The 26,443-nt window shown below is 40.0% G+C and overlaps 1 protein-coding gene across 2 annotated transcripts; it reads right to left on the bottom strand.

The window, feature by feature from the left end:
* Positions 1-621: 621 nt before the first annotated feature.
* Positions 622-11,176, bottom strand: GLCAK (glucuronokinase G). Of its 2 annotated transcripts, XM_087677657.1 has the most exons (6): positions 10,906-11,176; positions 10,491-10,640; positions 1,991-2,179; positions 1,698-1,814; positions 1,448-1,608; positions 627-1,375 (listed from the first exon to the last, which is right to left on the bottom strand). In XM_087677657.1, the coding sequence occupies exons 1-6, from the start codon at positions 11,104-11,106 to the stop codon at positions 1,096-1,098; spliced, it is 1,098 nt and encodes a 365-aa protein (XP_087533783.1). In that variant the 5' UTR covers positions 11,107-11,176; the 3' UTR covers positions 627-1,095. The 2 variants fall into 2 exon arrangements, with proteins under 2 accessions (XP_087533784.1, XP_087533783.1); XM_087677658.1 differs by lacking the exon at positions 1,991-2,179 and having other exon boundaries at positions 622-1,375.
* Between the last annotated feature and the right edge of the window lie 15,267 nt (positions 11,177-26,443).

Genomic DNA, 26,443 nt, shown 5'->3' with positions numbered 1-26,443 from the left:
AGGCCAATGGGTTCACTTGACTAATGATAAACGAGCATGTAAACGTGTGCCCACACCTGCCTCCTTTCCCCTTTCCCTAGGCAGACACACAATGTACCAAGTGGGAGCTTCAGTCCTACCCTTGGTTGTTCAAGTCAGGACATCTACCCAAGAGGAAGAAAGGATAACATGAATAAATGAAGCTAGAGTGTGAATAAGATAAGTGACAAAACAGTTCTGGCCTATGAAAAGCAAGGCCACAGCAAACAAGTTTTCCATCTCCTGTACAGCATGTTCTCAGCCTTCCACCAGCATTGTACTAGAGCATACTATTAGTATTCACTTTTCCATCTCCTGCCCAGCATGTTCTCAGCCTTCCAAATGAATTGTACTAGAGATAATATTTGAATAACACCAAATAGCATTCTTTGAAGTGAAGATTTTGATTTGCTAGGCCCATTCCATCTCATGTACAGTGCTAAGGGCCTACTTAATGATATTGACTTTGAAAAACTTACTATGATTTGCAAAGTCACAAAGCAAATATCCATCTATGCATACTGCTGCTGACCATAGATCGTGTGTTCACCTGCCAGAATTTACTCAGAATTTCAGAAACTACTTCGATATACATTTAGAATATCTTTGTGTGCAAGTGCGAAGAGACAGAACACATTTGAATCATTCACCACCACAAGAAGGGTGTTGTATGTATCGTTCTGAACTTAATGCTTAATTAACTAAATATTTCTAATGACTTACCAATGAAAAAATGAGCATGTGACGTGTGTTGTTGATGATGTTAGGCACATCATCTTGATTGAGGTGTCTGATAAGAAAAATTGTGATCCTAAAATGATTCATAAACCTAACATGGTTGAGCACACTCTGTTACCAAGGCACATAGACTTCTGGAAACACAAGACAGGCATCAAGGTAACTGACCCTTCCAAAATTTTCATTAGCTACCCATAGCTGAACTATTTAGTTGGCTGGAAGAGGGTTGAGCGCACTCTGTCTATCAAGGCAGATGGACTTCTGGATACACAAGACAGGCCTCAAGGCAACTGACCCTTCCAAAATTTCAAGTGCATTAACTACCCATAGCTGAACTATTTAGTTGCCTGGAAGAGGCTCAATTGTACCATTTCGACAGTTCTTTTCTTCAAGTGTATCAGCAGCACTAACAAAAGCTGAAGCCACATGAGCTGGCTGGACAGTGAAGCCAGCTTGTTTGCATGCCTTTTCAAGCTGCATTGCCTGCTGTTGTCCACCTGGACAGAACGCCACAGCAGCACCACCACTACCTGTAAACTTGCATGCTGCTCCTACACTGCGTGCCACTTCCACCATCTTGATGTTCAAATCCCCAAGTACAGCATCTCCAAACATAAGTCTATCCAACAATAAAAAGATGAGAAATTCTTTCACAGATAAATAACAAAAAAAAATTTAAGATTTCCCATACCTGCGCAGATCAAAGTTGTGATTCATCAATTCTGCTAGAGCTGAATAATCTTGGTTCTGCAGAGCAAATCGACCTTTTACAGCCAATTCAGCCACTTCTTTCATCCATGACCTGACAGAAAGATCACCCTCCAACCATCTCTTTCTTACTGAGCTGTGAACCTGGGAATAAAAGCATAACAGTAAGGCCATAAATATCAACTATGAATAACAAATATTATGTGAAAGATAAAGAAGCCATGAACACGAGCCTTGCCAGAGTCGCTAGGATTTTCTGCATAAATTATATAAAGATCTGGAAGCAAGGAGGGATCCATTGGTATATAGATACCATGGCCTCTGCTTTGCATATAATCTTTATCAAAGTCCTGCAAAGGGATGGGGGAGAAAGGGTATCCTCTATTAGAACGTGCCTAAAGAGACTCGCTACTTGGTTATTACTAATTATATTTCGCATCTATTTTTGAAAAAAAGGGATTGCACCTACAATAAAATACACAGAATTTTTCTTCAAATTTGAACATAAGAAAGAAAAGGAGCAAACCATATAGACCAGCCCACCATAAACTTGCACCACACGATCCTGTAAACCTGCTGTTATGCCAATTTCTTCCTCAGCGCTCAATATCAAGGATGGCCTGTCCTCAATTTTAACCAAGTGACCCACATTGTAGAACTCTAGTAAACAGTTTAGTGCAGCACAGACTATGGCACTCGAACCTGACAGTCCAGCCTGTATAAACAAAAGGCATTGGTCATTAGCCACTTTTAAGTTGGCACATTCACCATGCCCAAGTACAGAGATGCATAGTGCAAGCTGGCTTGCTAATCCGCCAGCACAGATGCTTCAGAAAATCTATGGAAAAAATGTCTTTGGGAGCCAATACAAATACCTTCAACTTCAAAAAGTTATAGGTGTATTGTTGAGAGTCAATGTCCAGCTCCATACAGAGGGTACCTCTATATGCTTGAGCCAGAATTTGGGTGCCTAGTCTGCCCTCTGCTGTTGTTTAGGTGGACCTATTTGTGGTCTTCTAGAGGTTATCCATCTTATCCCTTGGATGCAGGGCAGCCAATCATCAGTGCATATCTATAGGTAGCCTTGAAACTTATGACAAGTTATAGATTAGGTCTCTATGGTGGAGATAGGGACTTCCAAACGGGTCAGGCAAATTTATAATGACAATGGGAGGTAGTTTCCTTTATGCAACTTTGACCTGTTTTGCACAAATAGAGGCATGGAACATCAACTTTCCGTTCATTACATTCCTCGATAGAATGGAGTGGTGGAGTGAAAGAAAATTTGATATTGGAGATGGCTAAGTCTGTGCTTCAAGGGAGACAATTGAATCATTGCCTTTGGCCCAAGGCTATTGCTATTGTGGTTTACATACTTAATTGCAGCCCTACATCACCCTTGGAGGATGTTACCCCAAAGAGGCCTTAATGGGCCAGCAGCCTAATGTTCTTCATCTTCATCTTTTTGGTTGTGATGCTTATGATCGTGTTCCAACTTGGAAATGGAAGACTTTTTGTTATGTCCCTAGACATCCAGATGGGTGCTAGTAGCATTGGTAACAGTGATCATGAAGTGACTTAATACACAAGCACTAAGGAGTTTGGGGTTCAGGCAACCAAATCCTATTTGTAGGACCAAGGCCCTATTGTGCACATTCATTGTGTAATCACCACTCATGATCTCTTGGCCTGTTGGCTAGCACATCCCCACATCAAGATGGTGTGGGTTGATGGTATGGGACGCCAACCCTTGGGATACGGTTGTGAGCCGAAGTGCTACTTAGCTCCTAGGCTCAAGGGTGAGCCTATTTTGCTCTGTGGCTAGGAGCTGAGTCTGATGTCCAATCCCTATTATTAAGAGTTTGGCTTGTGTCATGTCTTTTGTGTAGGTTGGATCCTAGAGGGACATTTCACATTAGACTCAAGTCCAAAGGCTACAACACTTCTTTCGAGGCCTATCGACTTTGAAATCCAAAGTCGTGTTCCATCATCTTGACTTTCCATTGCCATCATTCAAAATATATCTTTTGACAAGTTCCCTTTAGAGGAGCCTTCTAACTACCCTCACAAAACAAGGTGCCCCCTCCTTTGCAAACTCCAACTTTTCCTTATCCGCCCTTGGACCATGTCCATATCCCCCTCATCTGCCTCTTCCCTATTATCCTCAAGCTCTCCCAATGCCTTCCATTCTATCTATTCCTCATGTTCCCTAGGATCCACCTATTCCACCATTTCCACCACACCCTATGGTTCCACTTATGGATTACATTGTTCCTCGTAGATATGAGCAAACCCTTTTAAATTCTAGCATCATTGAGCCACCAAATACAATATATGGAGTGGCATGATTCTTTGCCCTCTTATCATCCCTACTCTCATAGGGAGGTGAGATTTTGAGATGCTTTAATCGTGTGGATAACATTTGATTATTAATCAAATGTGCAAAGTTGTTTAGCACATATGATACACACAGTAGTTATGGTAACAGGCCAAGGACCTAGAGGATGCAGTGGGTGTAAAAGATAAAAGTTGTGATAAGTTATGCCAACTAGGTTTTGGTGGTCAATTGGTATCAGTTTTAACCCTAGGGCAGTTATTTGGCCAATGAATATCAATGGTGATACTAGGGACTAGCATTAATTAATTAATTAATTAATGTCAGTCTAAGGGTCATCATAGGTTGGGGACCACTCTAGGTTGCAAATGGCCTAGTCAATTTAATAATGAATGGGCACATTTAATTGTGGGCAAGGTCAGAAGGGCTGAAATTAATTTTTAGGATTATTTAATTCTAAAAATTAGTAAATCGCTGGATAATGGTGAAAAATGGGTTTAAAAGGCTGCCATTTCATAAACAATGCCCATGCAAACTAAGAAAACGTTTTTGGGGGCTGCGTCTCAACCATTCCATCAATTTTACAGCTCGGGAGAGAAAGAGAGGAAGCTGTTGGTCCATTTTATGATCAAAGAATAGCAATTTGCTACAGAAGACAGCCATCTGGGGGCTTGAGCAAGCAAGGGACAGCAAGGTGACACCTTCTAGGGGCTAGCAACAGCATTGCTGCTCAAGTAAGAACATTTTGGAGGTGCCTAGCAATAGATGATTGCATTAAATGTAGGCTAGAGCAGGTAACAAGCAGATTTGTTTTCTTGCCAAGAAAATCAGATTTCTCTCTCATCTTAGCTTTCTCTCACATTCTCCAACCCATTCTCACGAGATCTCAATCATTTTGAGTATATCTCAGTCAAATTTGGTAGACAACATAGGAATCTTTGCTACAAATCCTAAATTTCTACAAAAATCAGGGTTTAGCAGCCACCTTAAGACCCATGCCAATAGAAAAAGGCATCGTACAATGAAACCAACACCTGAAATTTTTGGATCAGCAAAGGAGATTGTGGAATCTCAAATTGTACTCAATCCATCAACAATTAAAGTTAAAGAAATACCGAAAGGGGCACCAATTTTAGGGCCAATCATGTGTCTATTGTCCAATAAATTAATAAAGTAATGTGCGCATTTTAGTTTATGCTCATTTATTAATTGTTGTAATTAAATGCTTGATCAAGTTTTACCACCCTCTCCGAGAAGGAAGGCTGGTTTCATGGTTCCATTGGCGGGATACCACTCAATCCCTCAATTTAGTGGGCTAGAGACACCTAATTGCAAGCCAAAGCTTTGTGCTAGTGCTGATTTTTGCTCTTGGCTGAGAAATTACAGTAATATGTCTTCATACCGTGAGATGGAATCAAGCAGTGACGATGCCTTCTCAGTATGGACACTCACATGGGGAAGAAGGAAATGCAATGGCTAATATTGGACAAGGCTCAGACCATGGACAGCTAGCTGAAGATGTTATTGTTGGGCAAGATGTAGGGTCTTCAAGGCATAATGAGGCTAATGACTAGCAAAGTAAAGAGGAATTCGATGATAGATTCAAAAATCGGATGAGGACAGTAGCAAATCTCTTTGCTGAATTGGCAAAGGATCCTCAATTCACTTGACTTTTGAATGCTCCAAAGGAGGATAGCGAGGATAAGAAAAAGAAGTTATCTTCTACACCTTCAAGACAACAAGGTGTACCGAAGGCAATGTCAAAGCCTTCACTTGAAACTCCCAAAGATGCTAATGAAACAAAACAATTGGTATCCATGGGGCAAGGAATGCAAATGCAAGGCCATTATGGAAGTGCCAATCCAATGGATTTTGGACAACCGGACATGCATGCTATGATGGGGCAGCCAAGATACTTTGATGGTAGCACAATTTTTCATGCAATGGTTGGACAAGGACCGTATACAGAAATATATAGCACAAATCTCTATGGCAAGCAACAACCAATGCATGGTGTGCAAGGCCCAATGTATTCGGATGTGGCTGAAAATATACAAAACCCTATGTATGGCAACATTGGCTTGATGCCTGGGACACAAAGTAGTATGTTTGGTAATGCATCTGCAACTGTGAATGTTTATGGGGCTCAAAGAATGAGTGCTGGTCATGTAAATGCTCCGTTTGGTGTTGGCCTTGATGTAAATTCAACAAATGCACCCTTTTGCAGCAGTCAGTGTATAATAACTTGACACCCAAAGGGGCAACAAAAGACTATGGTGAGGATGGAAAAGCAGTCAAGTTTGAGTCCTTTAGTGGTGCACAAGATAGGCTGAAAGCTTTGACTTTCATTCGGCAGTTTGATATAGCCTATTCAAGGGGAAACTTCACTAAGTCCGCAAAGATTCAAAAAGCAGCCACTTTCTTGAAGGGAATGCATTGCAATTATGGTCCACTCTTTTGATGCAAGGTAGAGCATCGTCAATGTGGATACAATTCAAGCAAATGTTTGCATCGAATTGGTTGACAAGTACCATTGAGGTGGATATCATGACTGCTTGGAATAAGCTAGATGCTAAGAAATGTAAGAATTTGAAGCAATACAATAAGAAGTTTTGGGATACATTACTGCCTATCACTTCTTATTGCTCCACACCCCTTTATGAGCAAGTGGAATCCGAATAAAATATTATTTTAAGGCTAAGAAAAGGGGCAGATTTGAAAAGATGCCAAAACAGCAAAGAAAGAGCTCGAAAACATTGGCACAATGTAGGAAATTGATAGCTGCAAATAAATGTTTCATTTGTGAACAAGAGAGTCACATTGCAAGAGATTATCCCAATAGGCAACAAGCTGAAAAATCAAAAAATCAGGGAGATCCTAAGGGAAGGAAGCCCAAAACATCAATGGGACTGGTACCCAATATTGTTAGTGATCAGTCCAATGATTATGCTCCTAAGTTGTGTAAAGCATGGGGCAAAATTAGGGATCAGTATGCATTGTTTTATACACGAGCCAACTACATCCTAGAAATCAGAGAGGATAAGATGGGATCCATGGGAGAAGTTGGAATGGCATGTAAAGGCCATGCAAAGCCTGTCACACCACTCTTTTGAAGACTTTGGTTGCATATACATGGATATGTGGACATTGAAGAGTTTTTCATTGCTCCACTTGAGGGTTGTGATGTATTGCTTGGAATACCATGGTGTCATCATATACATGCAGTGATTGATTCTCCTGTAAAAGAGATCACTATTCAACATAAGGGAAAGGCATTCATACTTGATGTAAAGTTAAAAGCGGAAATTTATCCCTGTTATATCTATAGTAGCTGTCATTTTTAAAGTAATGAAAAATCATATTTCAACGTACTTGGTTTTTACTAAGGATAAAGATGATAGTGAGAATGTTGGAAACATCTCTAAGTTAGAAAAGGATCGCATGTCATTTCTAAAAATATATGTTGATTGCTTCTGGATGGATGCTTGCAACATTGGTCACTAAGGGCCACTTAGTGTAAATGCATCTTGAACATAAGGATATTCTTGTAGTATAAACATACTTAAGTTAGCTAAAGAGTTCAATAATGGGGTTGCCTTCAAGGCCATTAGGGTTTCCATAGCTAGGTTCTAAAAAAGGAACCAATTGCCCATTTACGCATACTCGAACTCAAAACCCTAGGTGGCTCTACTAGCAAACCCGTATTAGTGTGGGCTGGTGGTATGGGATGCTAGCTCTTGTGGTAGAGGCTTGACCCGTTGCTACATAGTTCTACTCAAGGGTGTAGCCATATTGGCTCTATGGCTGGGAAGTGAGTATAATGTCCATTCCCTTATGCTTGTTTATGTGCTTATACAGCATGTGTTGTGTTGTGTGTGCAGGATCCTAAAGTGCCTTGGCCATTTTCACACCACAAGACCACCCTAACCTTTAGGATGCATTCACACTGAGAGACTCAAATGGTACCTTGGAGAGATACAATGCTTGTTTAGTGGCCAAAGACTAGGCATTGCAGGATGGCATCAAGTCTTTGTTCAAACAATCCACATGACCACCATTTGACTGGTCCTTTGTCTTTGCTCCAATACCCCACAGGATCACCATCAGATCAGTCCTTTCTCTTGCATCCCTTTACAAGTGGCCAATTCACTAGGTGGATAACAAGAGTGTCTTCTTGGACAAGGAGATTCAAGAAGAGGTCATGTAGAGCAGCCCCGATGGATTCGTCATTCAAACTCAAGGAGATAGTGTTTTCTGCTTGCAGAAGGCCCATTGCAACCTCATGCAGGCCCCTTGAGCTTGGTATCAATATTTCTTTCCCTCAAAGGGATTCATTTGCAACCAATTGGATGCTAATGCCATCAGGTGGTGATATTTTTTGCAGTTGCTTTCCTTATTTACTTATATAAATATTTTATTTTTCTTTTCTTTAGCTGCTATTGCTTTTTACTCCCAGAGTTCTCTTGGATTAGACGGAATCTTTGCATGGTCAAAAGAGGCAACCATTGGGACAAATTGGACTAATGTTTTGTCTGAGCCTTGGGACCGGTTCCATATTGAATGGGTACTAAAGAATAGAATGCCAATGGTTTGGGATTGTGTACTTAGCCACTGGAGATGGTCCATGACAATGAGCCTGGCTAAGACAAAAGATACACATGTGAGAATGCTCACGGAATAAACCGCACCGTAACTAAGCCACATTACACTTTTTGATGTGATTGCAATGATAAAAGTTGCCCAGAACAACTTAAGGAATGCAAGGGTCACCATCCCTAAAATTTAGGGAGTTACTGTTCTTGGACCACAGAATCCGTTCGCGTCATTATTTTCATTTTTGCACAAGGATTAATTCTCTAGTCTATGCCGAGGTCAAATTTTGCACCGATCATAGAGAATTTTAGACCGGAAGGTTTAAACGGAAAAATTGTTACATATATACCATGTGTCATAATTTGGGCACAAATTCCCAAAAGAGAAAGAGAGCATTTTTAAAAAAATGTAATAGGTAGGAGGGGCAGATCAGGGACTAAGGGCAAATTACTGCAAGTACATCAGCTATGGAGAGTACTTATTCATCTCTGACTCATGTACAAAGGTAGAGCTTACTCCCTCTTGTCAACTCACTCTCTATTCTCAAAGGAAATGCTCTGCATGATGGGCTGATTCCATCAAATATACAGTTCTGTGTTTTCTTTGCACTTCTACTGAGGCAAGAGCCTCGTTGTCCAAGTTCAGGAGCAGCTGATTGCTTCTCCAATGCAAAAACTAAAGAAAGTGATGACCACACCACACAGGAACAGGGTTTTCAGCTTTGATTTAGTGCTATTTGTGGGACTGTTTTACTGCTGAAATGATGTCAGGGTCAAAGGGTTTGTAGTCCAACTACTATGGAACACATCTAGAATGGAATAAGGCTAAAAACAGGTCAAGAAACAGGTGAAAAACAATAAGTACAGAGTTCTACAGATCGCAATTCTACACTTGAATTATTGAGTTATGCTCACAGAAAGTGTTTTTCTACTTGAGATGTTATTCTGGATATACTGTATTGTCTCCAACTGAAATTTACTCAGAAAAGATGAAAGCCAACTGTTAACAGGTTTTGTACTTTGAAACATTTCTTTTTTTTTATAACCTTCCATCTTTTTAATTGATAAAGAAATACCAAGAGGGGCACCAGTCTTCAGGGCCAATCTGGTGGTGAGCAAGGGAGTGAGGTCTTTATTTGTGTATGTATGAGAAAAGACCCGATATTAATTGAAGGGACTACCGCTTTATGTGAGTCATAGACCGGTTTCAACTAACCTCCAATTAATTCTCTTTTGTGCTTAAAATTTTATATGTGAATGATTCTACAAGGGTCTCGTACAACCAAGGTGAATGATAACATGGATCAGTTGCATCACACTTTGAAGATAATTGACTTAAGAAGTCAATTACACTGTTTCCTTGGCATGGAGATTACTCATGGAAAGCATGGGATTTTCCGTCACTAGAAGCACTGCCAAGAGATCCTTACTACATTTGGCATGGCTGATTCTACCCCTGTTACCACTCCCATGGATACAGACTCCAAGCACACACTTGATGATAGTTTGGAGCTCAATATTGCCACCAAGTACCAACAGCAGGTTAGATCCCTCTCAGAACTAGCCAACACCAAACCGAACATCTCCTTTTTCCCCAACATTCTGAGACAAATCTCCACTTCTTGTCAGACATTGGCAGTGTTGGCATCTCATAGGTACCACTTTCTTGGGAGTCCTATGCATCTATGTCACTCTCTTGCATTCATTTTCCTCTCACTGTTCACTCACCTTTGCACCTTTGTTTCCATTTTTGTCTTGATAATTTTGTCAACATTGCCCACTCTAGTGGATAAATTGCCTTGAAATTTGAGAACTTGATTCTTTGCTCTTCACCTGAGACCTTTGCACCTTTGTTTCCATTTTTGTCTTGATAATTTTGTCACCATTGCCCACTCTAGTGGATAAATTGCCTTGAAATTTGAGAACTTGATTCTAAGTTTTGCTCTTCACCTGAGACTAACACCTACTTTCACAAGATTTCAAAACCAGCCGCCTTGAGAATCTGACCGAACTGGATTGAACTATAAAACCAGTAACAATGCATCATACAGTTGATTAAATTTTGATTGGAGTATCAAAAAGAAAGAGGCATGGATTACCTGACGTGGGATATTGGTGTCATACGATAGACTGAAATTGGTCGAATGCAAGGAGATGTGATGAGAGCTGCAGTACTGGTGGAATTTCCTGCATGTGGCCAAGAGAAGGCGAATGCCACCATAGAAGCCCTCATCCTGGACTCGCTTGACCTGCAGGTGCCACAAGAAGAAGGCAATTGAGACATAGTCTATCAAGCTGTGTGTGTTTTTGCTTTCTTTTCCTATTTGAGAAGGCACATGGATGCATGGTGAATGTGATCTGGTTTTTCCCCTCTTCTGAGCTAGGAAATGAAAGGCACATCGATGCATGATGCATGAGAGTGCAATATGTTGTTAGATTTTTACTGATTCCAAGCTAAGGAAGGCGTGTGTGTGTGTGTGTGTGTGTGTGTGTGTGTGTGTGTGTGAGACAGACCAGGTGGTCGAGGGAGAGGAACTCCATGGGGTCATGGCGAGGGTTGGGGGTGATGAGGAGGGAAGGGGAAGGGGAGAGGGTGACAGATGCCCAGAAGTTGGCGAGGGCGAAGGATATGGTGCTCCCGAAGTAGGCATCGCTGGGATTCCCCAGCAGCCCCACACGAGCATATGCACGATGCTGGATCTCCTTCTTCTCCATCGATGCGCTCTCGCGCTCTCTCTCTATCTACGTGTACGTATATGTAACACACACACACACACACAATGTGTGTAAAAGTATATATAGGTGACATATATATACACGCACATTCGCATTACGTGCTTATATAAGAATGTATATATATGTATGTATAGATGAGTATGTTTACATGTGTATACATCTGTGTGTTCGTGCATATGTGGAATTACATGATTAGAGTTGACATTAATGTTAATAAGAAGCTTCACAAACATTCAATTAATCATACATTAGGCACTTCATGCCCAGACTCTTTTAGTGCTTCCCACTGATGTTCTTTTAGTACTTCGCATTGAGATTTAAAGTATCGGTGCCAATAACAATTAGGGGAGTTTGTGTCATAATGCATGTTTCATATGACAAGAAGATTCATGGGTGATTGAATTACAAAGAAGCTAATTGTGTATTGATGTATGTGTATGATTTATACACATGTGTCTATTTATTTGATCTTATAAGCTCATCAATTTTCCCTCTCTTTTTTTCTCTCTTATCTCTCCTTTTTTTTCACTCTCCTATCCCTCCTCTCTTCTTCTTCTTCTTCTTCTTCTTCTTCTTCTTCTTCTTCTTCTCTCTCTCTCTCTCTCTCTCTCTCTCTCTCTCTCTCTCTCTCTCTCTCTCTCTCTCTCTCTCTCTCCATTTTTCCTGTCTCCTTTCTTTTTTTTACCCAAGTCTCCCATTTCTCATATTTTCTCACCTCATGTGTGTGCAAGTTTTAGGTGTGTATGCATTCATGTATGTATTTGTGCGTGGATGTGTGTTACATGTCTATGTATGCATGTATATATGTGCATGCTTTATAAGTTTGTATCCATTATCTCTCTTCTTTTTTATTTCCTCTCTTCTCTCTCTTTCTCATCAAATTTTCCAATCTCCTTCTCCCCTCTCTGTTTGTGTTTTCTCTCACTCCTATGTTTATGTGTGTACAGACATGTGTGTATATGTGGATACATTTACACATATGTGTACATGTATACATGTAAATATATGTTGTGTGTGTGTGTGTGTGTGTGTGTGTGTGTGTGTGTGTGTGTGTGTGTGTGTGTGTGTGTGTGTGTGTGTGTGTGTGTGTGTGTGTGTGTGTGTGTGTGTGTGTGTGTGTGTGTGTGTGTGTGTTTATAATACACGTATATTTGTGGGTGTTTTTTGAAAATGCATACATTATATTCACATGTTCAACTGATATCATTTCATCAAGAATGCATATGTGGCTGTTTTTAAAGTATGCACACATTGCATGCATGTGTTCGGCCATTAAAATAGCATTTCATCTCATATTTTAAATTAGAAAAGGAGTAGGTGAGAGAGAGAGAGAGAGAGAGAGAGAGAGAGAGAGAGAGAGAGAGAGAGAGAGAGAGAGAGAACTCACATTTCCCCTTTTCATCATCATATCTCCCTTTTAAAAAAATCACCTCTTTATTCTTGTATACCTAACCTTCTCTTGAGAGAGAGAGAGAGAGAGAGAGAGAGAGAGAGAGATTTTCAAAGACTTACCTTTCCTCTTTTCATTATTACATCATCCTTTTTTTTTAAACCCTCTTTATTTCTTGGATAATAGATCTCTCCTCCTTGTACCACATAAACTCAAGGGTTTTCTCCTTGATTGGGGAGTTACCCAAGGAAACCTTTCATGTAGGCAAATGCAATGACATTGTGTGAGTGTAACTCATGGACCCATTGACATCAATGCTAACAAGAAGCTTCACAAACCCATACATGTTGGCAAATGTCATTTCTGGATCTAAGGGTCTCATTAAGAGCAAAATTTGAAACCATGCAATTTGATTTGCTTTAATTCAATCTATTTCAATTCAATTTAATTATATGAGTGTGGTGGATGGAGTAAGAGTCTCGAAAGGTGTAAATCACATTTTGTGTGATTGTTCCATTTGATTGAATCTAGGAATTTAATTATATGAGTGTGGTGGATGGCCTAAGAGTCTCAAAAGGTATAAATCTGATTTTGTTTGATTGCTCCATTTGATTGAATCTAGGAATTTAATTTGAGAAGTGAATGTCATTCAACCAATTTAGTTGTAAATGTGTGGTCATGGATAGAGGGACTAATTAGATGAGAATGGTGTAATTGTTTGGTTAGGTGTTTCTTTTAGGTCAACCTCTTACATCAAATATTGTTGTGATCTCTCAACTTTTGCTTTTTAAACTTTGATGATCTCTTCTGCTTTTAGCTTTCAATGAAGATAACCCACCTTGATGAGCCTTTTGGGCTAAGTGATGAATCTATACTTGCATACTACTAGATATACTTCAAGTGGTACTAAGAGTAACAAATAGGGTTAGAATCATATAAATTTCTTGGATATTTCCTTTTCAAGAATAGAAATTTCTATTGAAAAGTCACATTGGATGAAAAACCACGGGAGAATCACAATGGCAAAACATATATGCAAGAAAGAGAGAACTTAGTTGATTTTCCAAGTTGGCCCCCTCACCTTTGAGGGTTTGAATAATCCTATTGTCTTTATGAGGGGTCTTTGATGCAGAAGGATCCAAATTATCTATGGCATGTATTCATATGGCCATTGGGATTTATCATGCAACAATGCCAACAATAAGCTTCAATGTACCGGAATGTCTTGCTGAGGAATACATTACCTAGAAGTCAAAAGTTTGAATCACCTTTTCATGACATAAAATGACATGAAAGATGCTCCCCTAAATATCCAAATTGCCATGAGTCAATCTAACCCTTTTTTCAACTATCCCTAAGTGCCTTTGAACACTATTATGAGGATCTTCATCTAGGCCTCATGTATTGCAAATCAATCTTGAAGATAGTATCTTTGGTAATCTCTACCCCACAATGGCATAGGGAACTTTCCAAGTTAAATCCATGACCCACTCATAGGCTCTTTTATCAGTCATGTCCCCATGAACACACTCTCTTATGGGGCAAGAACTAAAGAAACAATGATATCTTCTAGGGATGGAAACTATCCCCCATTCTACTAAAAGGTCCATAGTTAATGGTTGGACAATGCCCTAGTTAGAAAACACCACTCTCATGGGTCCCTTTCAATCTCTAATGGAGTATCTTCTAATAGACCCTAGATATCAAATCTAACCAAGTAATTTGACATGGGGATCCGCCTCTATACACCAGCTCCTATTACTTTATGGGCCAACACCTGAATTCTCTTTCTAAAGAACATTACAAACTCCTATAATTAGTCGACCATTTTCTTCATTATAAAGGTGATTGGCCTATGTGAAACCATTACTTTTAGCCTCTAGTCTCCTTTGTTGGACAAGCCTATCCACTATAGTTGGTATAATCCTGAATGAGCCAACTAGGGGGAATGGCATTTATCATTGGTCGAGTCATAGCATGTGCTCCCTCTTAAGCTTCTAAATGTTTATCTTTGGATGTTTGATAGGAACTTAATAGAACATTTGCTACTCCCTTATCATGCATGAAATCCATGAAGAAAATTTTCCCCAAAGAGATAAGGTCATTTCCCTAAGGGGTGGCATCCATATCTTTGATTAAATTATTGAATAAAGGGGGTTCTCTTACCTTAAACAAGTTGCAAGCAAGTCTAAATAAGGGCAAGAGATGCTTTACCTTTCCTAACGCATGTAACGTTTATATATGGAATGTCCATCTTATGCTAGGTTCCTAATGTGCAATCAATTGTAGTGCAATGTAGAGCTAACCTCTTCTAGGGCTCCACTCCTAAAAGAATACCTCACACTATAAGATCCATCAATAAGGATTTGCATGATCAATTATGTAATTGAAGCTAAAAACAAGCAAGACAAGTTGGAAGAAAATGGGTAATAGATCATTGATTCACCTCCCAAAACCTAGTTATCCCAAATCAAACGTGTTAGGCTTCTCTTTCATAGAGCTTGGCTAGATCTTTTATTCACTCTAGTTGAATGGGTCATTCAACCAATCAACCATTCAGTTAGCTACCTTTATCCTTAGACTTATTTTTGAGACATGTATGCTCATCAAAGAGGTGGAACTAGACTGAACACGTATTCCTTTTAGCACTCTTCACATTTATGCTTATCAATGAAGTGAAACTAGACTGAACACTTATTCCTTTTAGCACTCTTCACACTCATAGGCAAACCCACCCACACTTGGGTATTTTAAAGTTCGAGATTTGAGCTGTCCACCTACCTTTACTACTCCTATCTGAAGGATATGAGAAAGGAAGAGAAACCTCAAAAGCTCACAAGGAGATCATTGTTGCCTCCATCTCCTTTGTTTTACTCTAGATGGTAGGAGAGAAGCTCTAATTAAGTTTTGATCCAATTGTGTGGTCATATGGTGCTCTACTAGATCCTTGGTCTTCAAATCATATGACATGCTCCTACAAGCAAGAAGAAAAGTAAAGGGGAAGAAGAATGGATAAAGTGATAGACCTTACAAAGTTACACACAAAATTATGGACTCAAATATTCCTGCACATTTTTGAGTATAGAGCGTGAAATGCTTTTTAAAAATTACACAAGTTTTATGTTGGCTCTTGCTTGGTTATTAATTGTAGTAACTCTTGTGTGTGTCCTTCTCAACTTTACATTTTCTCTTCACCTTTCCTACATCCTTCTAAGCCATGCCATCATTGGGAGTCAATCCTGATACAACATCAAAGAGAATATTGGTGGAAGTTATTCTTAAGTGGTCCATGGGGTTTTGAGGAGGAGGATGAGCAATCGAAGGTACTTGATGGATGCTAGTGATGGGTCAAGACTTGGGATATTTCTACATAAAATATTTGAAGAAAGGGACAATGTCATTCACTTAGAAGAGGTAGTTGTGGTCTTCTATCAGGGTGTAGATGTCCCCCACTGACATTGTAGTGATCATTTGTAGTGATCATGGATGTCGATTATAGACCTTACCATAACTATAGAGATAGAGGTAGAGGATCAAGTTGCTTTGGCTGTTAATAGAGGTGTAGAAGTTATACTAGATGACACCTTTGTTAAGTAATGGTTGTATCCATGCTAGTTCGAGTCCATAGACATCCACTAGCTTTTCTTTATAGGTGGCCCACTCGACTTTGTAATTTGGAAGAAGACATCATACAAGTCTCACTAGATAGTTGAAGAACCTAGCATGTGATACATGTACCAATTTTGATGAGGCAATTAACTAGGGTGAGGGAAGAACTTGTTGAAAATTTTGAGATATCACAAAACCAATGACAATATAGATACTATCAAGAAATAGTGAGGCCTAAAATTCTTCATATGTCAACTAGAGGTCTTGATGGAGACAATCTTTCATATTTGTGGTTTTGTTGTTGGTAATATTATTAGATAGTACTTCTTCTTCTAGATGGTCTTTTATGCATTAGAGTTCCTCTTATATTTTGGCTAGCTTGGTGGGATAGGGTTTGCTAGTGACATCTCCTTGCCATTTCTTAACCACTTGGGCCACTTTTGCTTATGTGGGTGAAATAATAGGTATTTCTTAACATCATTCAAGGATTTGAGTGAGATGGGGATTGAGGGCATCATATTGCATTCAAAGTGCAAAAGGATGGAAGACCAGTATTGTGCCACAAAAAGGGCTAGATGCCCAAGGGGGAATGGAGAAAACCTTACCCTAAAGATCATGTATAAAGAGATAAAAAATAATATAACAAGCTATTCATATGTGTGCTAACATTTTTCTCTATCTATCTTGCTACTCTATTGTCTATGAGTGACAGTGAAGGAGAGGGAGTATGAGAGTGTGTGTAGAGTGAGAGAAAAATGTGAGAGGGAGTGAGGGATGTGGTATTAGAGCTCTCTTCTTCTCTTCATCTCCTCAAGCTCATCATTGGGAGCTCCTCTCATACATGGACAACAATAAAAGCAAGGTCTAGAGCAAAGGTGTGGATGTGGGTGTCCTTTCTTGTTACAAAAGAAGTATTTACATCCTTTTTACTACGTGACTTGCTCCTTGAATTTCCCCTCCTCTCACGAGAATTCCCCTAACATTTGAACTTCCTCTCACCATAAGTACACTGGAACTCTTTGACCCTACATTATCCTTTTGGTTCACCTCCTCAATGAGCAAACTCTTCTTGACATTAGGACTTATAAGACCACCTATGGTTGTAGAGTTACTAGTGGCAATCTCGAAAGAATCCCAACTCTCAAGGAAGGTGACTAAGAAAAACATGGCCGTCACTGGAAAACAATCTTCTAAGATGTCAAATGGCTAAAAATAATATTGAAATCATTGAGGTGATTAGAAATTGAAGCTTGGTGGAATGGAATACTTCGCCTATGATTCTTCAATTATATCCTTGTGTTAAATAAGATGTTTCTAGTAGACTTAACCTCTATTAGAGTTTGAGAATCCTACAAGCATTGCTTATAATCACTATCAATTTGTCTACTTACCTTCTAAATTGCTTGGAGGCCCTTTTCCAACTCTTCCTTTCTTGTTCAAGTTTCTTGATCTACAAAAATCCCACATGCTTCTCTTTGATTCTTGAATGGCTAGTATGTCCATTCTTGTGGACCTCTATTTTCCTATACTCCTAGGGTTCTCCTTGTTTGTATTTCTTGCTTTGTTTTCTTAGCTTCTTCTTACACCTACTTGTCTTATCATTTTGGGGCTTTCTTCCTCTTATAACACGCGTGTTTTCACTACTTCTTTAGTGACTTGCTTGTTTTGGGCCTAGGGATGAAGTGAAAGCATGTAGGATGGTACTGCTGATGATTATGGTGTGGGCATGTCCAAAGTCTATAATAATTAAAGTGTGCTCTTTCTATTGTGCCTTCAACTTTTGATTATCCTATGGGTCTTGCATATCTTGGGATTGAGCTATCTAGTTCCAATCTTTCTCTTATGATTTTCCACTATTTATTGGTCCAAGTCAATCCAATAGTTGTTGATGCTTTGAAAGGCAAGATCCTTTGTCAGTTCCATGAATGATGAGGGAACTTGTCAAGTTTGCATTATGTATGAGGGTAGAGAAGATGATATGGAATGTTCAGGCCTTGTTGTGAAGCTTATTGTTTTGGGTTTTAGTTAGTAACCCACCATCTTTGCTTGCCTTGGGAAAGGGCTCATCGATAGTTTTGGGAAGTGTTGTGTGATTGTAAGGTTTGTCTTGTTATGGAATTACTAGAATTAGCTAAATCATCTTTCGATCTAGAGTGATGAATAGGTTGCAAGGCCCTTCAATAGTCATGATTGTACTTGCTTTTGTGGAGCTATTGTAAGTCTTGAAGAATTTTGTGCACTTTAGGTAGTTGATTTTTCCATTGACGACATGTAGACGTGTTAGCAAATCAAATATAACAATACCTCCTTGGTTGGCTGATGTGTGGATCGCATCTTACTAATATTTTAAGAAACCCGATACTTTAGGCTCTTATGGCAAGTCATCTTTCACTTAAAAGTCACATCTTTGTTTCTCTTCTTGATCAAAAGGAAATTAGATCTTGCCATGATTGGCAATAAGTCATCCCAATGGTCACCATCTATAGTACAACATGTATATTCAAGCGATGATTTTGAATTAGGAGATTTGAGGTGCATCTAGTTGGGTGGAAAGCAGCTTAAGGTGAAATTTAAAATTATTAGTTCAAGTTGCTTGGCAATTTACCACTAGCTTCAAAAATGGCAACTTACTACTAGCTCCAAAAATGGCAATTTTTGCTTGTAGACTTCTTGAGGACCTATTTGGCAACTGGCAACTTGATCTATAGACACAAACTCAAAAATAGCACAAGTGAAAAAAAAGCATTTGTTATCTACAAACAACAACACTAGGTCCCTAAATCTTGTAGGACAATCAAAAAAGGAAAAAGAAAAATGTAGGTCTCAAATGGTTTTCACCTCAAGCTATGAGCTTTTTGATCACTATAATGCCCAATTTCACCCTTAGTTGGTTAATTCTCATTTGTTGCATGGATTTGAATGTGTTAGGTTGGCAAAGTGATTAGCCATAAATTGGGATTTGTGCCATGACTTTCAAAACTAAAATTAATCCAAATGTGCATGAAGGAGGCATTAAGCATATCTTAGAGTACATATACACTTTGATGCATATAAGCATATCCATCATGAGCATGTATTCACATTGTCTTATTTGATATTGTTCTACATGACTGATGGTTAAGCCTATTGATTATGATGTGTATTACTCAATTATATTCCAGAACCATAAGGAGATGACCGGAATGGTAGGATCGAACAATGGTCTCAATGGAACTAACTCTTGTTGCACCTTCTAAACTTCCTCCTCTAGTGCAGATGCAATTAGGACCACAACTTTGGGTTTTGGTAGCATAGACCGATCTGGTTGGATCATTCACAGCAAATGGTCCTTGAATGCTAGGACCAAACTCAATAGGTCACCTATGGGGATAGTAACGAAGACTAGGCTCCACACAGTCTGTGTGGCTGGTTTGGCTAGAACAGCTTGTGAAGAGGATAAGGCTTCACCTACTATAGCAGGATGATTCCCCTCCACCCTACCTATAAGGAAGCACGCCTAAGGGCTTGATTCTGCTTTGATTTACTAGTTTGATAAGCCATTGTGTTGGTTACATGCCTTGAGGCCTAAATCTTTCATGGTCACATCCATCATGATGTTTACGAAAGAGCCTTTATCTATCAATGCACTTGTAGATTCAAATTTTCATCAATTGCCACTCAAGTCTTGCTATCTTTTGACTCGGGTTTTCTAATGTAGTCTTGACTGATTGTGTTTTGGAGCCTTATGATGAGCACAAGTAATTACCTTCTATGGTACTAGGTCTCACACCATCTTTCACAACATCTTTCACAAGTAGTTCTACAAAATCAAGACCTACTTATCAAAATCGAGGGTCAACATCAAGCCATACTTTGCATTTTTATAGATCATTATCTTTAAAAAAATTAAATCTTAACTAATGTATCACAAGACCAACATCTCTTTTAAACTAGGTTTCAGTCTTACCAAATAAATGTCAAGTTATATCTAGTAAAATCAATGTCTGCATGGTAAAGTGAGATGAATTTCTATATAATATCTAATATAGCCATGAATATTAGTTTAACAAATCAAACTATAACTATTAAAATAACTTTACTAGATAAAAAACTCAAGCTCTAACTAGCAAAATAACTATACATAGCAAATGTGAAAAATTGTGTGTACTACATCTAACATAGTCATGCAAGCATTCTAATTGAGTGAAAAAGTATAGCACTATAGAAAAAATAGGAGGGTTCCATGTATGGTAATGACAACAACACAATATGAGAATATATCCATCCTAATAGAGACTTGGGAGTGTGGGGTTGGCAGGTTGGGGCGGGTGGGCAAAATGAGGGGTTCACTCACAAATATGTAAGTATATCAAGTGGATTCAAAAGAAAGGATTTTTAAAATACCATATACATTTTTTACATATAAAGAGGTTATTTATACATTGAATAGAAAAGGTGTGTATTTTTAAATAGGCCTTAAACACACATGATATAGAAGTTTTACATATAGTGAATCCCCTAAGAATAGAGATAGGGTCATATAAAGGCTTAAGGAAAAAATCATTAAAGTGGAGAAGAAAGAAGGGCATTGTTGAAGCATAAAGCTTAATACTCTTACTACTTACATAATAGAGCTAGCAACAATGAAGTTGATCTTCTAATAACACCATTCTAGATGCACTCGAATTTCTAAAAGCAACAAAAAATTACCGTTGCTAGTGACAAGTCAAAAGTCCTTGCACAAAAGCTTTTGCGGACCTTAATGCATGATGCTCAATATGTGCTTGTAGAGATGATTTTCTTTACTAGGTCATCCTTGTCAATGGTCAAGAAGAAGTAGTGGTAATGTATTTGGAAAAAGAAAGTGGATTCAAAAGAAATGATTTTTAAAATACCATAAACATTTTTTACATGTAAAGAGGTTATTTATAGATTGAATAGAAAAGGGGTGTGTTTTATTTCTCAAAAAAATCATGGATAAGGATATTTTTCAATAGGCCTTGAACACACATGATATAGAAGTTTTACATATAGTGAACCCCCTGAGAATAGAGATAGGGTAGTAAAAGGGCTTAAGGACAAAATCATTAAAGTGGAGAAGAAAGTAGGGCATTGTTGAAGCACGAAGCTTAATACTCTTGCTACTTACATAATAGAGCTAGCAACAATGAATTTGATCTTCTAACAACACCATTCTAGATGCACTCAGATTTTTAAAAGCAACAAAAAAATACTATTGCTAGTGATGAGTCAAAAGTCCTTCCACAAAAGCTTTTGTACTGTAACATGTCCGCCTATCTTTCCAGGCATGTTTTTAACGGTCCATCGAGAGACGAATCTAAGTGACGCCGCTAGGCACTCCCATGGAATGTTACAAGGTTTGCCACACCTAGGGTTTCTCAAGTTCACCTCGTAACGGAATGTTTGTGGCCAAACCCATTAGGACCAACCTGAAACTTAAGTCTCTAGTGGTCAAGGTCTCTTGACAACATTCTAGTGTCGGGCCCTGGACATTCTACTTTACGTAGAGATATCCAAGCCAAAGCAGATGCATGCTGCACTTGGTTCAAAGAGAATGGGAAATGAGAGGGATGCACCGCTCAACCTCTCTGCCCGTAGGGCATAGTCCCATTCCGGTCCCCCTAAAACATCATGAATCAGGTTCTAACCTAACACTTTCCAAGGGTCATGAAAAAACCTTGTGAGAAGCCTCCCAGTCTTCTAGGACCATAACGGACCCGTCGGGGGTTTCGCCCACCTGCTTCCCTCAATAGGTGTTCTTTAGTTATCTAATTAGATCCTATCACATTTATGTGTGATATTTAAAATCAACTTCCTTAATTAAGCCTTTAGGGAATAGGGTTTGTTTGCATAACTTATAGCACCACTAACATGAAAACAAAGCAAACAGTCCTTTTGGCAAACAAGTTCCTTAACTTATCTTCAAGTTAATATTTGTCTCCTGCCCATGTAGGAGAAATTATATGTCCCTTCTACCCAGCATAAGTAATTGGTCCAAATCACATGGCACCACAAATTCCATCCTTTACCTAGAATAGGATCTTCCAACGCCACATGTTGGGACCATGGCAATCTTTAACTCTGTTCCAGATTGGCAAGGGGTGTCTAGAGCTCCACTTGACCCACAAGCGGCCTAGGAGTGAAACATCATTTTTGTGGTTGGCCTTTTCACCACTCGACCTTTAGCCCGTGAATCGAGCAGTCCCCTCTTGGGTTGAAGCGTGGTGTCACCTTGGAGATAATCGTCCAAAGCCCGTCCTTGGCATTGTCTCTTGACCTTCTTGTTTCAGGCATGGCCTCACTCACTGGTTCTCGTTGTTCAACCTGTGCTTATATCAGCTCTTCCAACAAGTCCTTGCTCTCGTTAGTAGGCTTAACTGTTATGTTAGCACCTTCCTTGCCTTTCCCTCGAGGTTTGATGAGGTCACCCTTGCTAAAGGTTGTGACTATCCTCACACCCGGTAGTGTCAAGTGTATCCTTTGTTCTACATAGTCAGCCTCACACTTGGCTGCCCTTTTGAAGGGTCTTCCTAGGAGGGTTTCCTTCCCATAATTAGCACTATTTGAAGGAACATAAAATAGGATAGGCAAGCTTTCAGTTTCAATTTTCGCAAGGATTTTGCACTTCCCTATGAGTGCTTGTGGGTGTCCCCTGTAAGGGCTAAGAGTTGCATTAGTCGGTGTGAGCTCTGGTTGGCCTAGTAGGGTCCATGATTCGTAGATCAAGATATTAAAATCTGCTCCTTCATCAATCAAAGCATCGATAGTATGCTCTCTTTTCATGGTGAGTTTGACCCTAAGATAAGCAGGTGGTACTATGTCTTCATCTTCCGGGTCTTGGCTTGTAAATTTAAGCCTTCTGACAAATGCCCTTGAGTCCCCAACTGCACGACCAGATGTGGATTCTCCACCGATGTCTTGGGTCGTCTATGCAGTGCTGCTCAAGGTACATCTCTCATCAAGAGTGTCATGTCTAGTCATCTTCGCATTTGTAGCTTGCTGATGTTGCATTTTGCTCGACTAGATACGGTCTGAACACGATGTCTTTGTGTTCTCGTGGTGTGGCCTTTTTGCCCTTGATGGCTAGATTGGCTTGTTGAGGTTTTAGGGTCTCTTTTTGTCTTTGTTTGGGTGTGGGCTTCTGTTTGCTGCTTTGTAAGTGAAGATCTATGCTTGTGTAGAGCCATTACTACACTAGGGCCTAATCCGGAGGACTTGTCACGACGCGCGTTTTCTCTCCAACCTACTTGGGGGAGGTGTGGAGGGGGTAAAAGCCCCCTCTACGGGGGTCTGGGAGGGCAGTCCCCCCCGGTCCACAGGGCCGTTACGGTAAACACCATGTGCAATTTGGAGGATCGTTTATAGCCAAATTTTGAACGACTTGCTCTAAGTTTCAGCCCAGTGATGGATCTGTGATGTGCCTTTAGCTTTACTTAGCATTTGGGGTCAACTTCGGGGTTTAGATGCGTCAACATTTGTGTTCTAGATATCTGTCCGATTTTGACAGTTTTCTATCCAATTTTCAGATGCCCGATTTTCAAGAGTTCGATCATCAGAATCGGACGTCCAATTTTGGGTTGGTCCGATCGGTCCAGTGGTCCGATTTTGGTCACGTCCGATTTCTGGAATCGGACGTCTGATTTTGACAGGCGTCCATCGTCCGATTCCTTGCATCCGATTTTCGTGTGTCCGATCCTAAAGCTCGATTTTCAGTGTATTCGATTTTCTGGGTCTGAGTGTCCGATTTTGAGACTGGGTCCGATTCTCGCAGTGGTCCGATTCTGGGAATCAGATCAGACTGGGTGGTCCGATTTTATCAATCCAACGGTCCGACCCCGAAATTAAATGGTCCGATTTTGGGACTGGTTCGATTCTGGGAGTCGGATCGGAAAGATGGTTCGATTTTTGGAGTTGGACGGTTTTCGGAGAGGTCCGATTTTTGGAGTCGGACGGTCCGACTCCAGAGATAGGACAATCCTATTCTGGGACTCGGACGAACTAGTCCTAACGGCGTGATCGATGGCCCGCGAGTTGCACGCGATGCCTCTAGGCCAACATCTACTTCACCGAATCGTGCCGTGCCTTCTAATTAGATGCAAAGCAATAGAGGGAAACGCCTGGTGTACCTGGAAACGGTGTGGTGCTCGAATCAATCAGCATGTCGACGATCTCCCTGCAGCTCTCTCTCTCTCGCTCTCTCCCTGGCTCTCAAGCTCACTCTCTTCTCAGAAGGCAAGATGTCAAATGTGGTATTTCCTGATTCTCTAGGCCTCTTATTGCTCCATCCCAGCCTGCTGTGACCTCAGAAGTTAGTCCCTCATACTCTTCTAGCCAGAAATTTGAATTTGTGTCCCTATTTTCCTATTTTAGCCTATTATACAACAATAGAAAACCCTATTATTTGCTCCAATTTTTTGCTCCTATCCTTCCTAAATGCAAGAAAAATTTATAAGAAACATACCTACACTATTCCATCATGCTTTCCCAAGTCTAAAGCAATAAAAACCTACTTGCTAAGGAGATCGAATACCTCTTCAAACTCCCTCGCTTCCTACCTATCTACCTCAATCACCGGTTCGGGGAAAACCCTACTTCAATGCCCGATTCGAAGCGGGCAAGTGCTCAAGGCTTGAATCTATTGGTCCTGGCAACGGAACCAAAATGTGGGAGCTTTCGCTCAACCGCTAAGACCCACGGACCGCTTATTGTTTTAAGTGTTCCAATGGCTACCTCTCACGTAGCCGATGCGCCATCCATATCTACGGGTGTAGTGAGCTTACCTCCATGCCGATCGAGTTACCTCCTCTCCTGCACACTCCGATAGCTCCACGATCCAAGTGCAAGCTTCAAGCAAGCTCCATCCTCAAGCTCCACGCTCCAAGCTCCATCGCCGCGAGCAAGAGAAGAGAAGAGAAGAGAAGAGAAGAAGAGAGGAGAAGATGGAGAGCTTCTCCTCCCCGGTCCCTCACCCTCACACACTCACTCCCTCACACTCTCACACTCCCTCTCTCAAGCACAAGCTCAAGCAAGCAATAAGAAGAAGAGGAGAGCCACTTTTGTCCACACACAAGAATGAGCTTCTCATTCACTTTTCAACTTTATATACAAAACCCTAAATCCCTTTTGGGCGGTCATCCCCTTATCCCCTTTTTTACATGGCCGGTTGTGGCCTAGGCCCTTTTTCCCATTGTCCTTCTATCTTCTTAGCTTCCTTTCCACCTCTCGTCTATATTTACAAATTGCACGGGTGAGAGCTCGGCGCTCCTTGAATTAAACCATGATGCGCTTGCGCTCTTTTACAAAAGTATTGACTTGCGCTTTTCCTTGTGCGCCTTGTTCCCTTATTTAGGACTTTTCTCCTTGTGCATCTTTGTCTTCTGTTTCACTTTGCCTTGGCCTATGTCTTCTGCTTTAACTTTTCCAGATTTTCCACCTTGTTCATTTAAGGGTTAACAATAAGAACAAAATACTTTATACACACAAGACATGGAGGTGGAAGATACAAACCAAACAGCTTATTAGAGGTCTTTCAATGGTTCTACAGACAAATTTGGCACAAATTCAAGCTCAAAGACACAATCGCATCATGTAATACATCATCTTTGGCAAGGACTATATCCACTATTACCCAAAGAAGAAAATAGGGATATTTAAACTCTTGTGCAAAGTAAAGATATTCTGAATGGTTATAAACTAGACAAAGAGATGGAAAAAGATGGGTTTCAAGAAACCCTTAACATCTTTTAGTCTAACTCTGTTTTGCAGAAGAGTCTTTAGTTTCAAGGAATTCACCGGGTCCTCTAAGGGGATCTTTTGTTTCATCCCACTCGGTGAGACCTCTACATTTTAGGAACTCTTGTTTCCTATAGCCTAGAAGGAGCTTCAAATTCTTGGCATCTCCTACACGGGAGAGCAAATAAGAGGCAAGAACTCTAAAGTATCCTGCCCTAGATCCACTGTATCTAGGCATGAGGCCAAACACTCTTACAACTTCTTCCTTCTCCACCAAAATTATCTTGTCTGAACCTTTATTGAAAGCTTGGGATCCAATCACCTTGGAGATAGCTTTCAAAGCCATTATTGGTAAGCTTGGAGAGCTTGACAACTTGCTATGATAAATTGCAACTATTTGATTATTTAAGTTTCCAATATAATGACCAAGGCCTTGACTTTTTCCAAGCTTCAATGGCCTTGAGCCCTTGGCTCTTCCAAGAAAGTTTTCTGCATCTTCAATTTCTATTTGCACAATAAACCACAATAGTATAAGATGTCAGTAGATAAATATCCAAAAATATAATGCATAACATACTCTAATAT

This window comes from Lygodium microphyllum, chromosome 5 (genome assembly GCF_053477565.2).
Source record: "Lygodium microphyllum isolate KBCC chromosome 5, Lygodium_microphyllum_v1.1.10, whole genome shotgun sequence".
Taxonomy (NCBI): domain Eukaryota; kingdom Viridiplantae; phylum Streptophyta; class Polypodiopsida; order Schizaeales; family Lygodiaceae; genus Lygodium; species Lygodium microphyllum.
Note: the sequence above shows the minus strand (reverse complement) of the source record. Positions and strands in the feature narration are given on the sequence as shown.

Bases quoted from the DNA above. Each gene is read 5' to 3' on its own strand.
- GLCAK (XM_087677657.1), bottom strand. From the start codon at position 11,106: ATGGAGAAGAAGGAGATCCAGCATCGTGCATATGCTCGTGTGGGGCTG. The intron at 2,180-10,490 runs GTAATCCATGCC...TTGTTTATACAG, and splicing joins ACACCAATATCCCACGTCAG to GCTGGACTGTCAGGTTCGAG. The intron at 1,609-1,697 runs GCTCGTGTTCAT...TTTTATTCCCAG, and splicing joins ATCCTAGCGACTCTGGCAAG to GTTCACAGCTCAGTAAGAAA.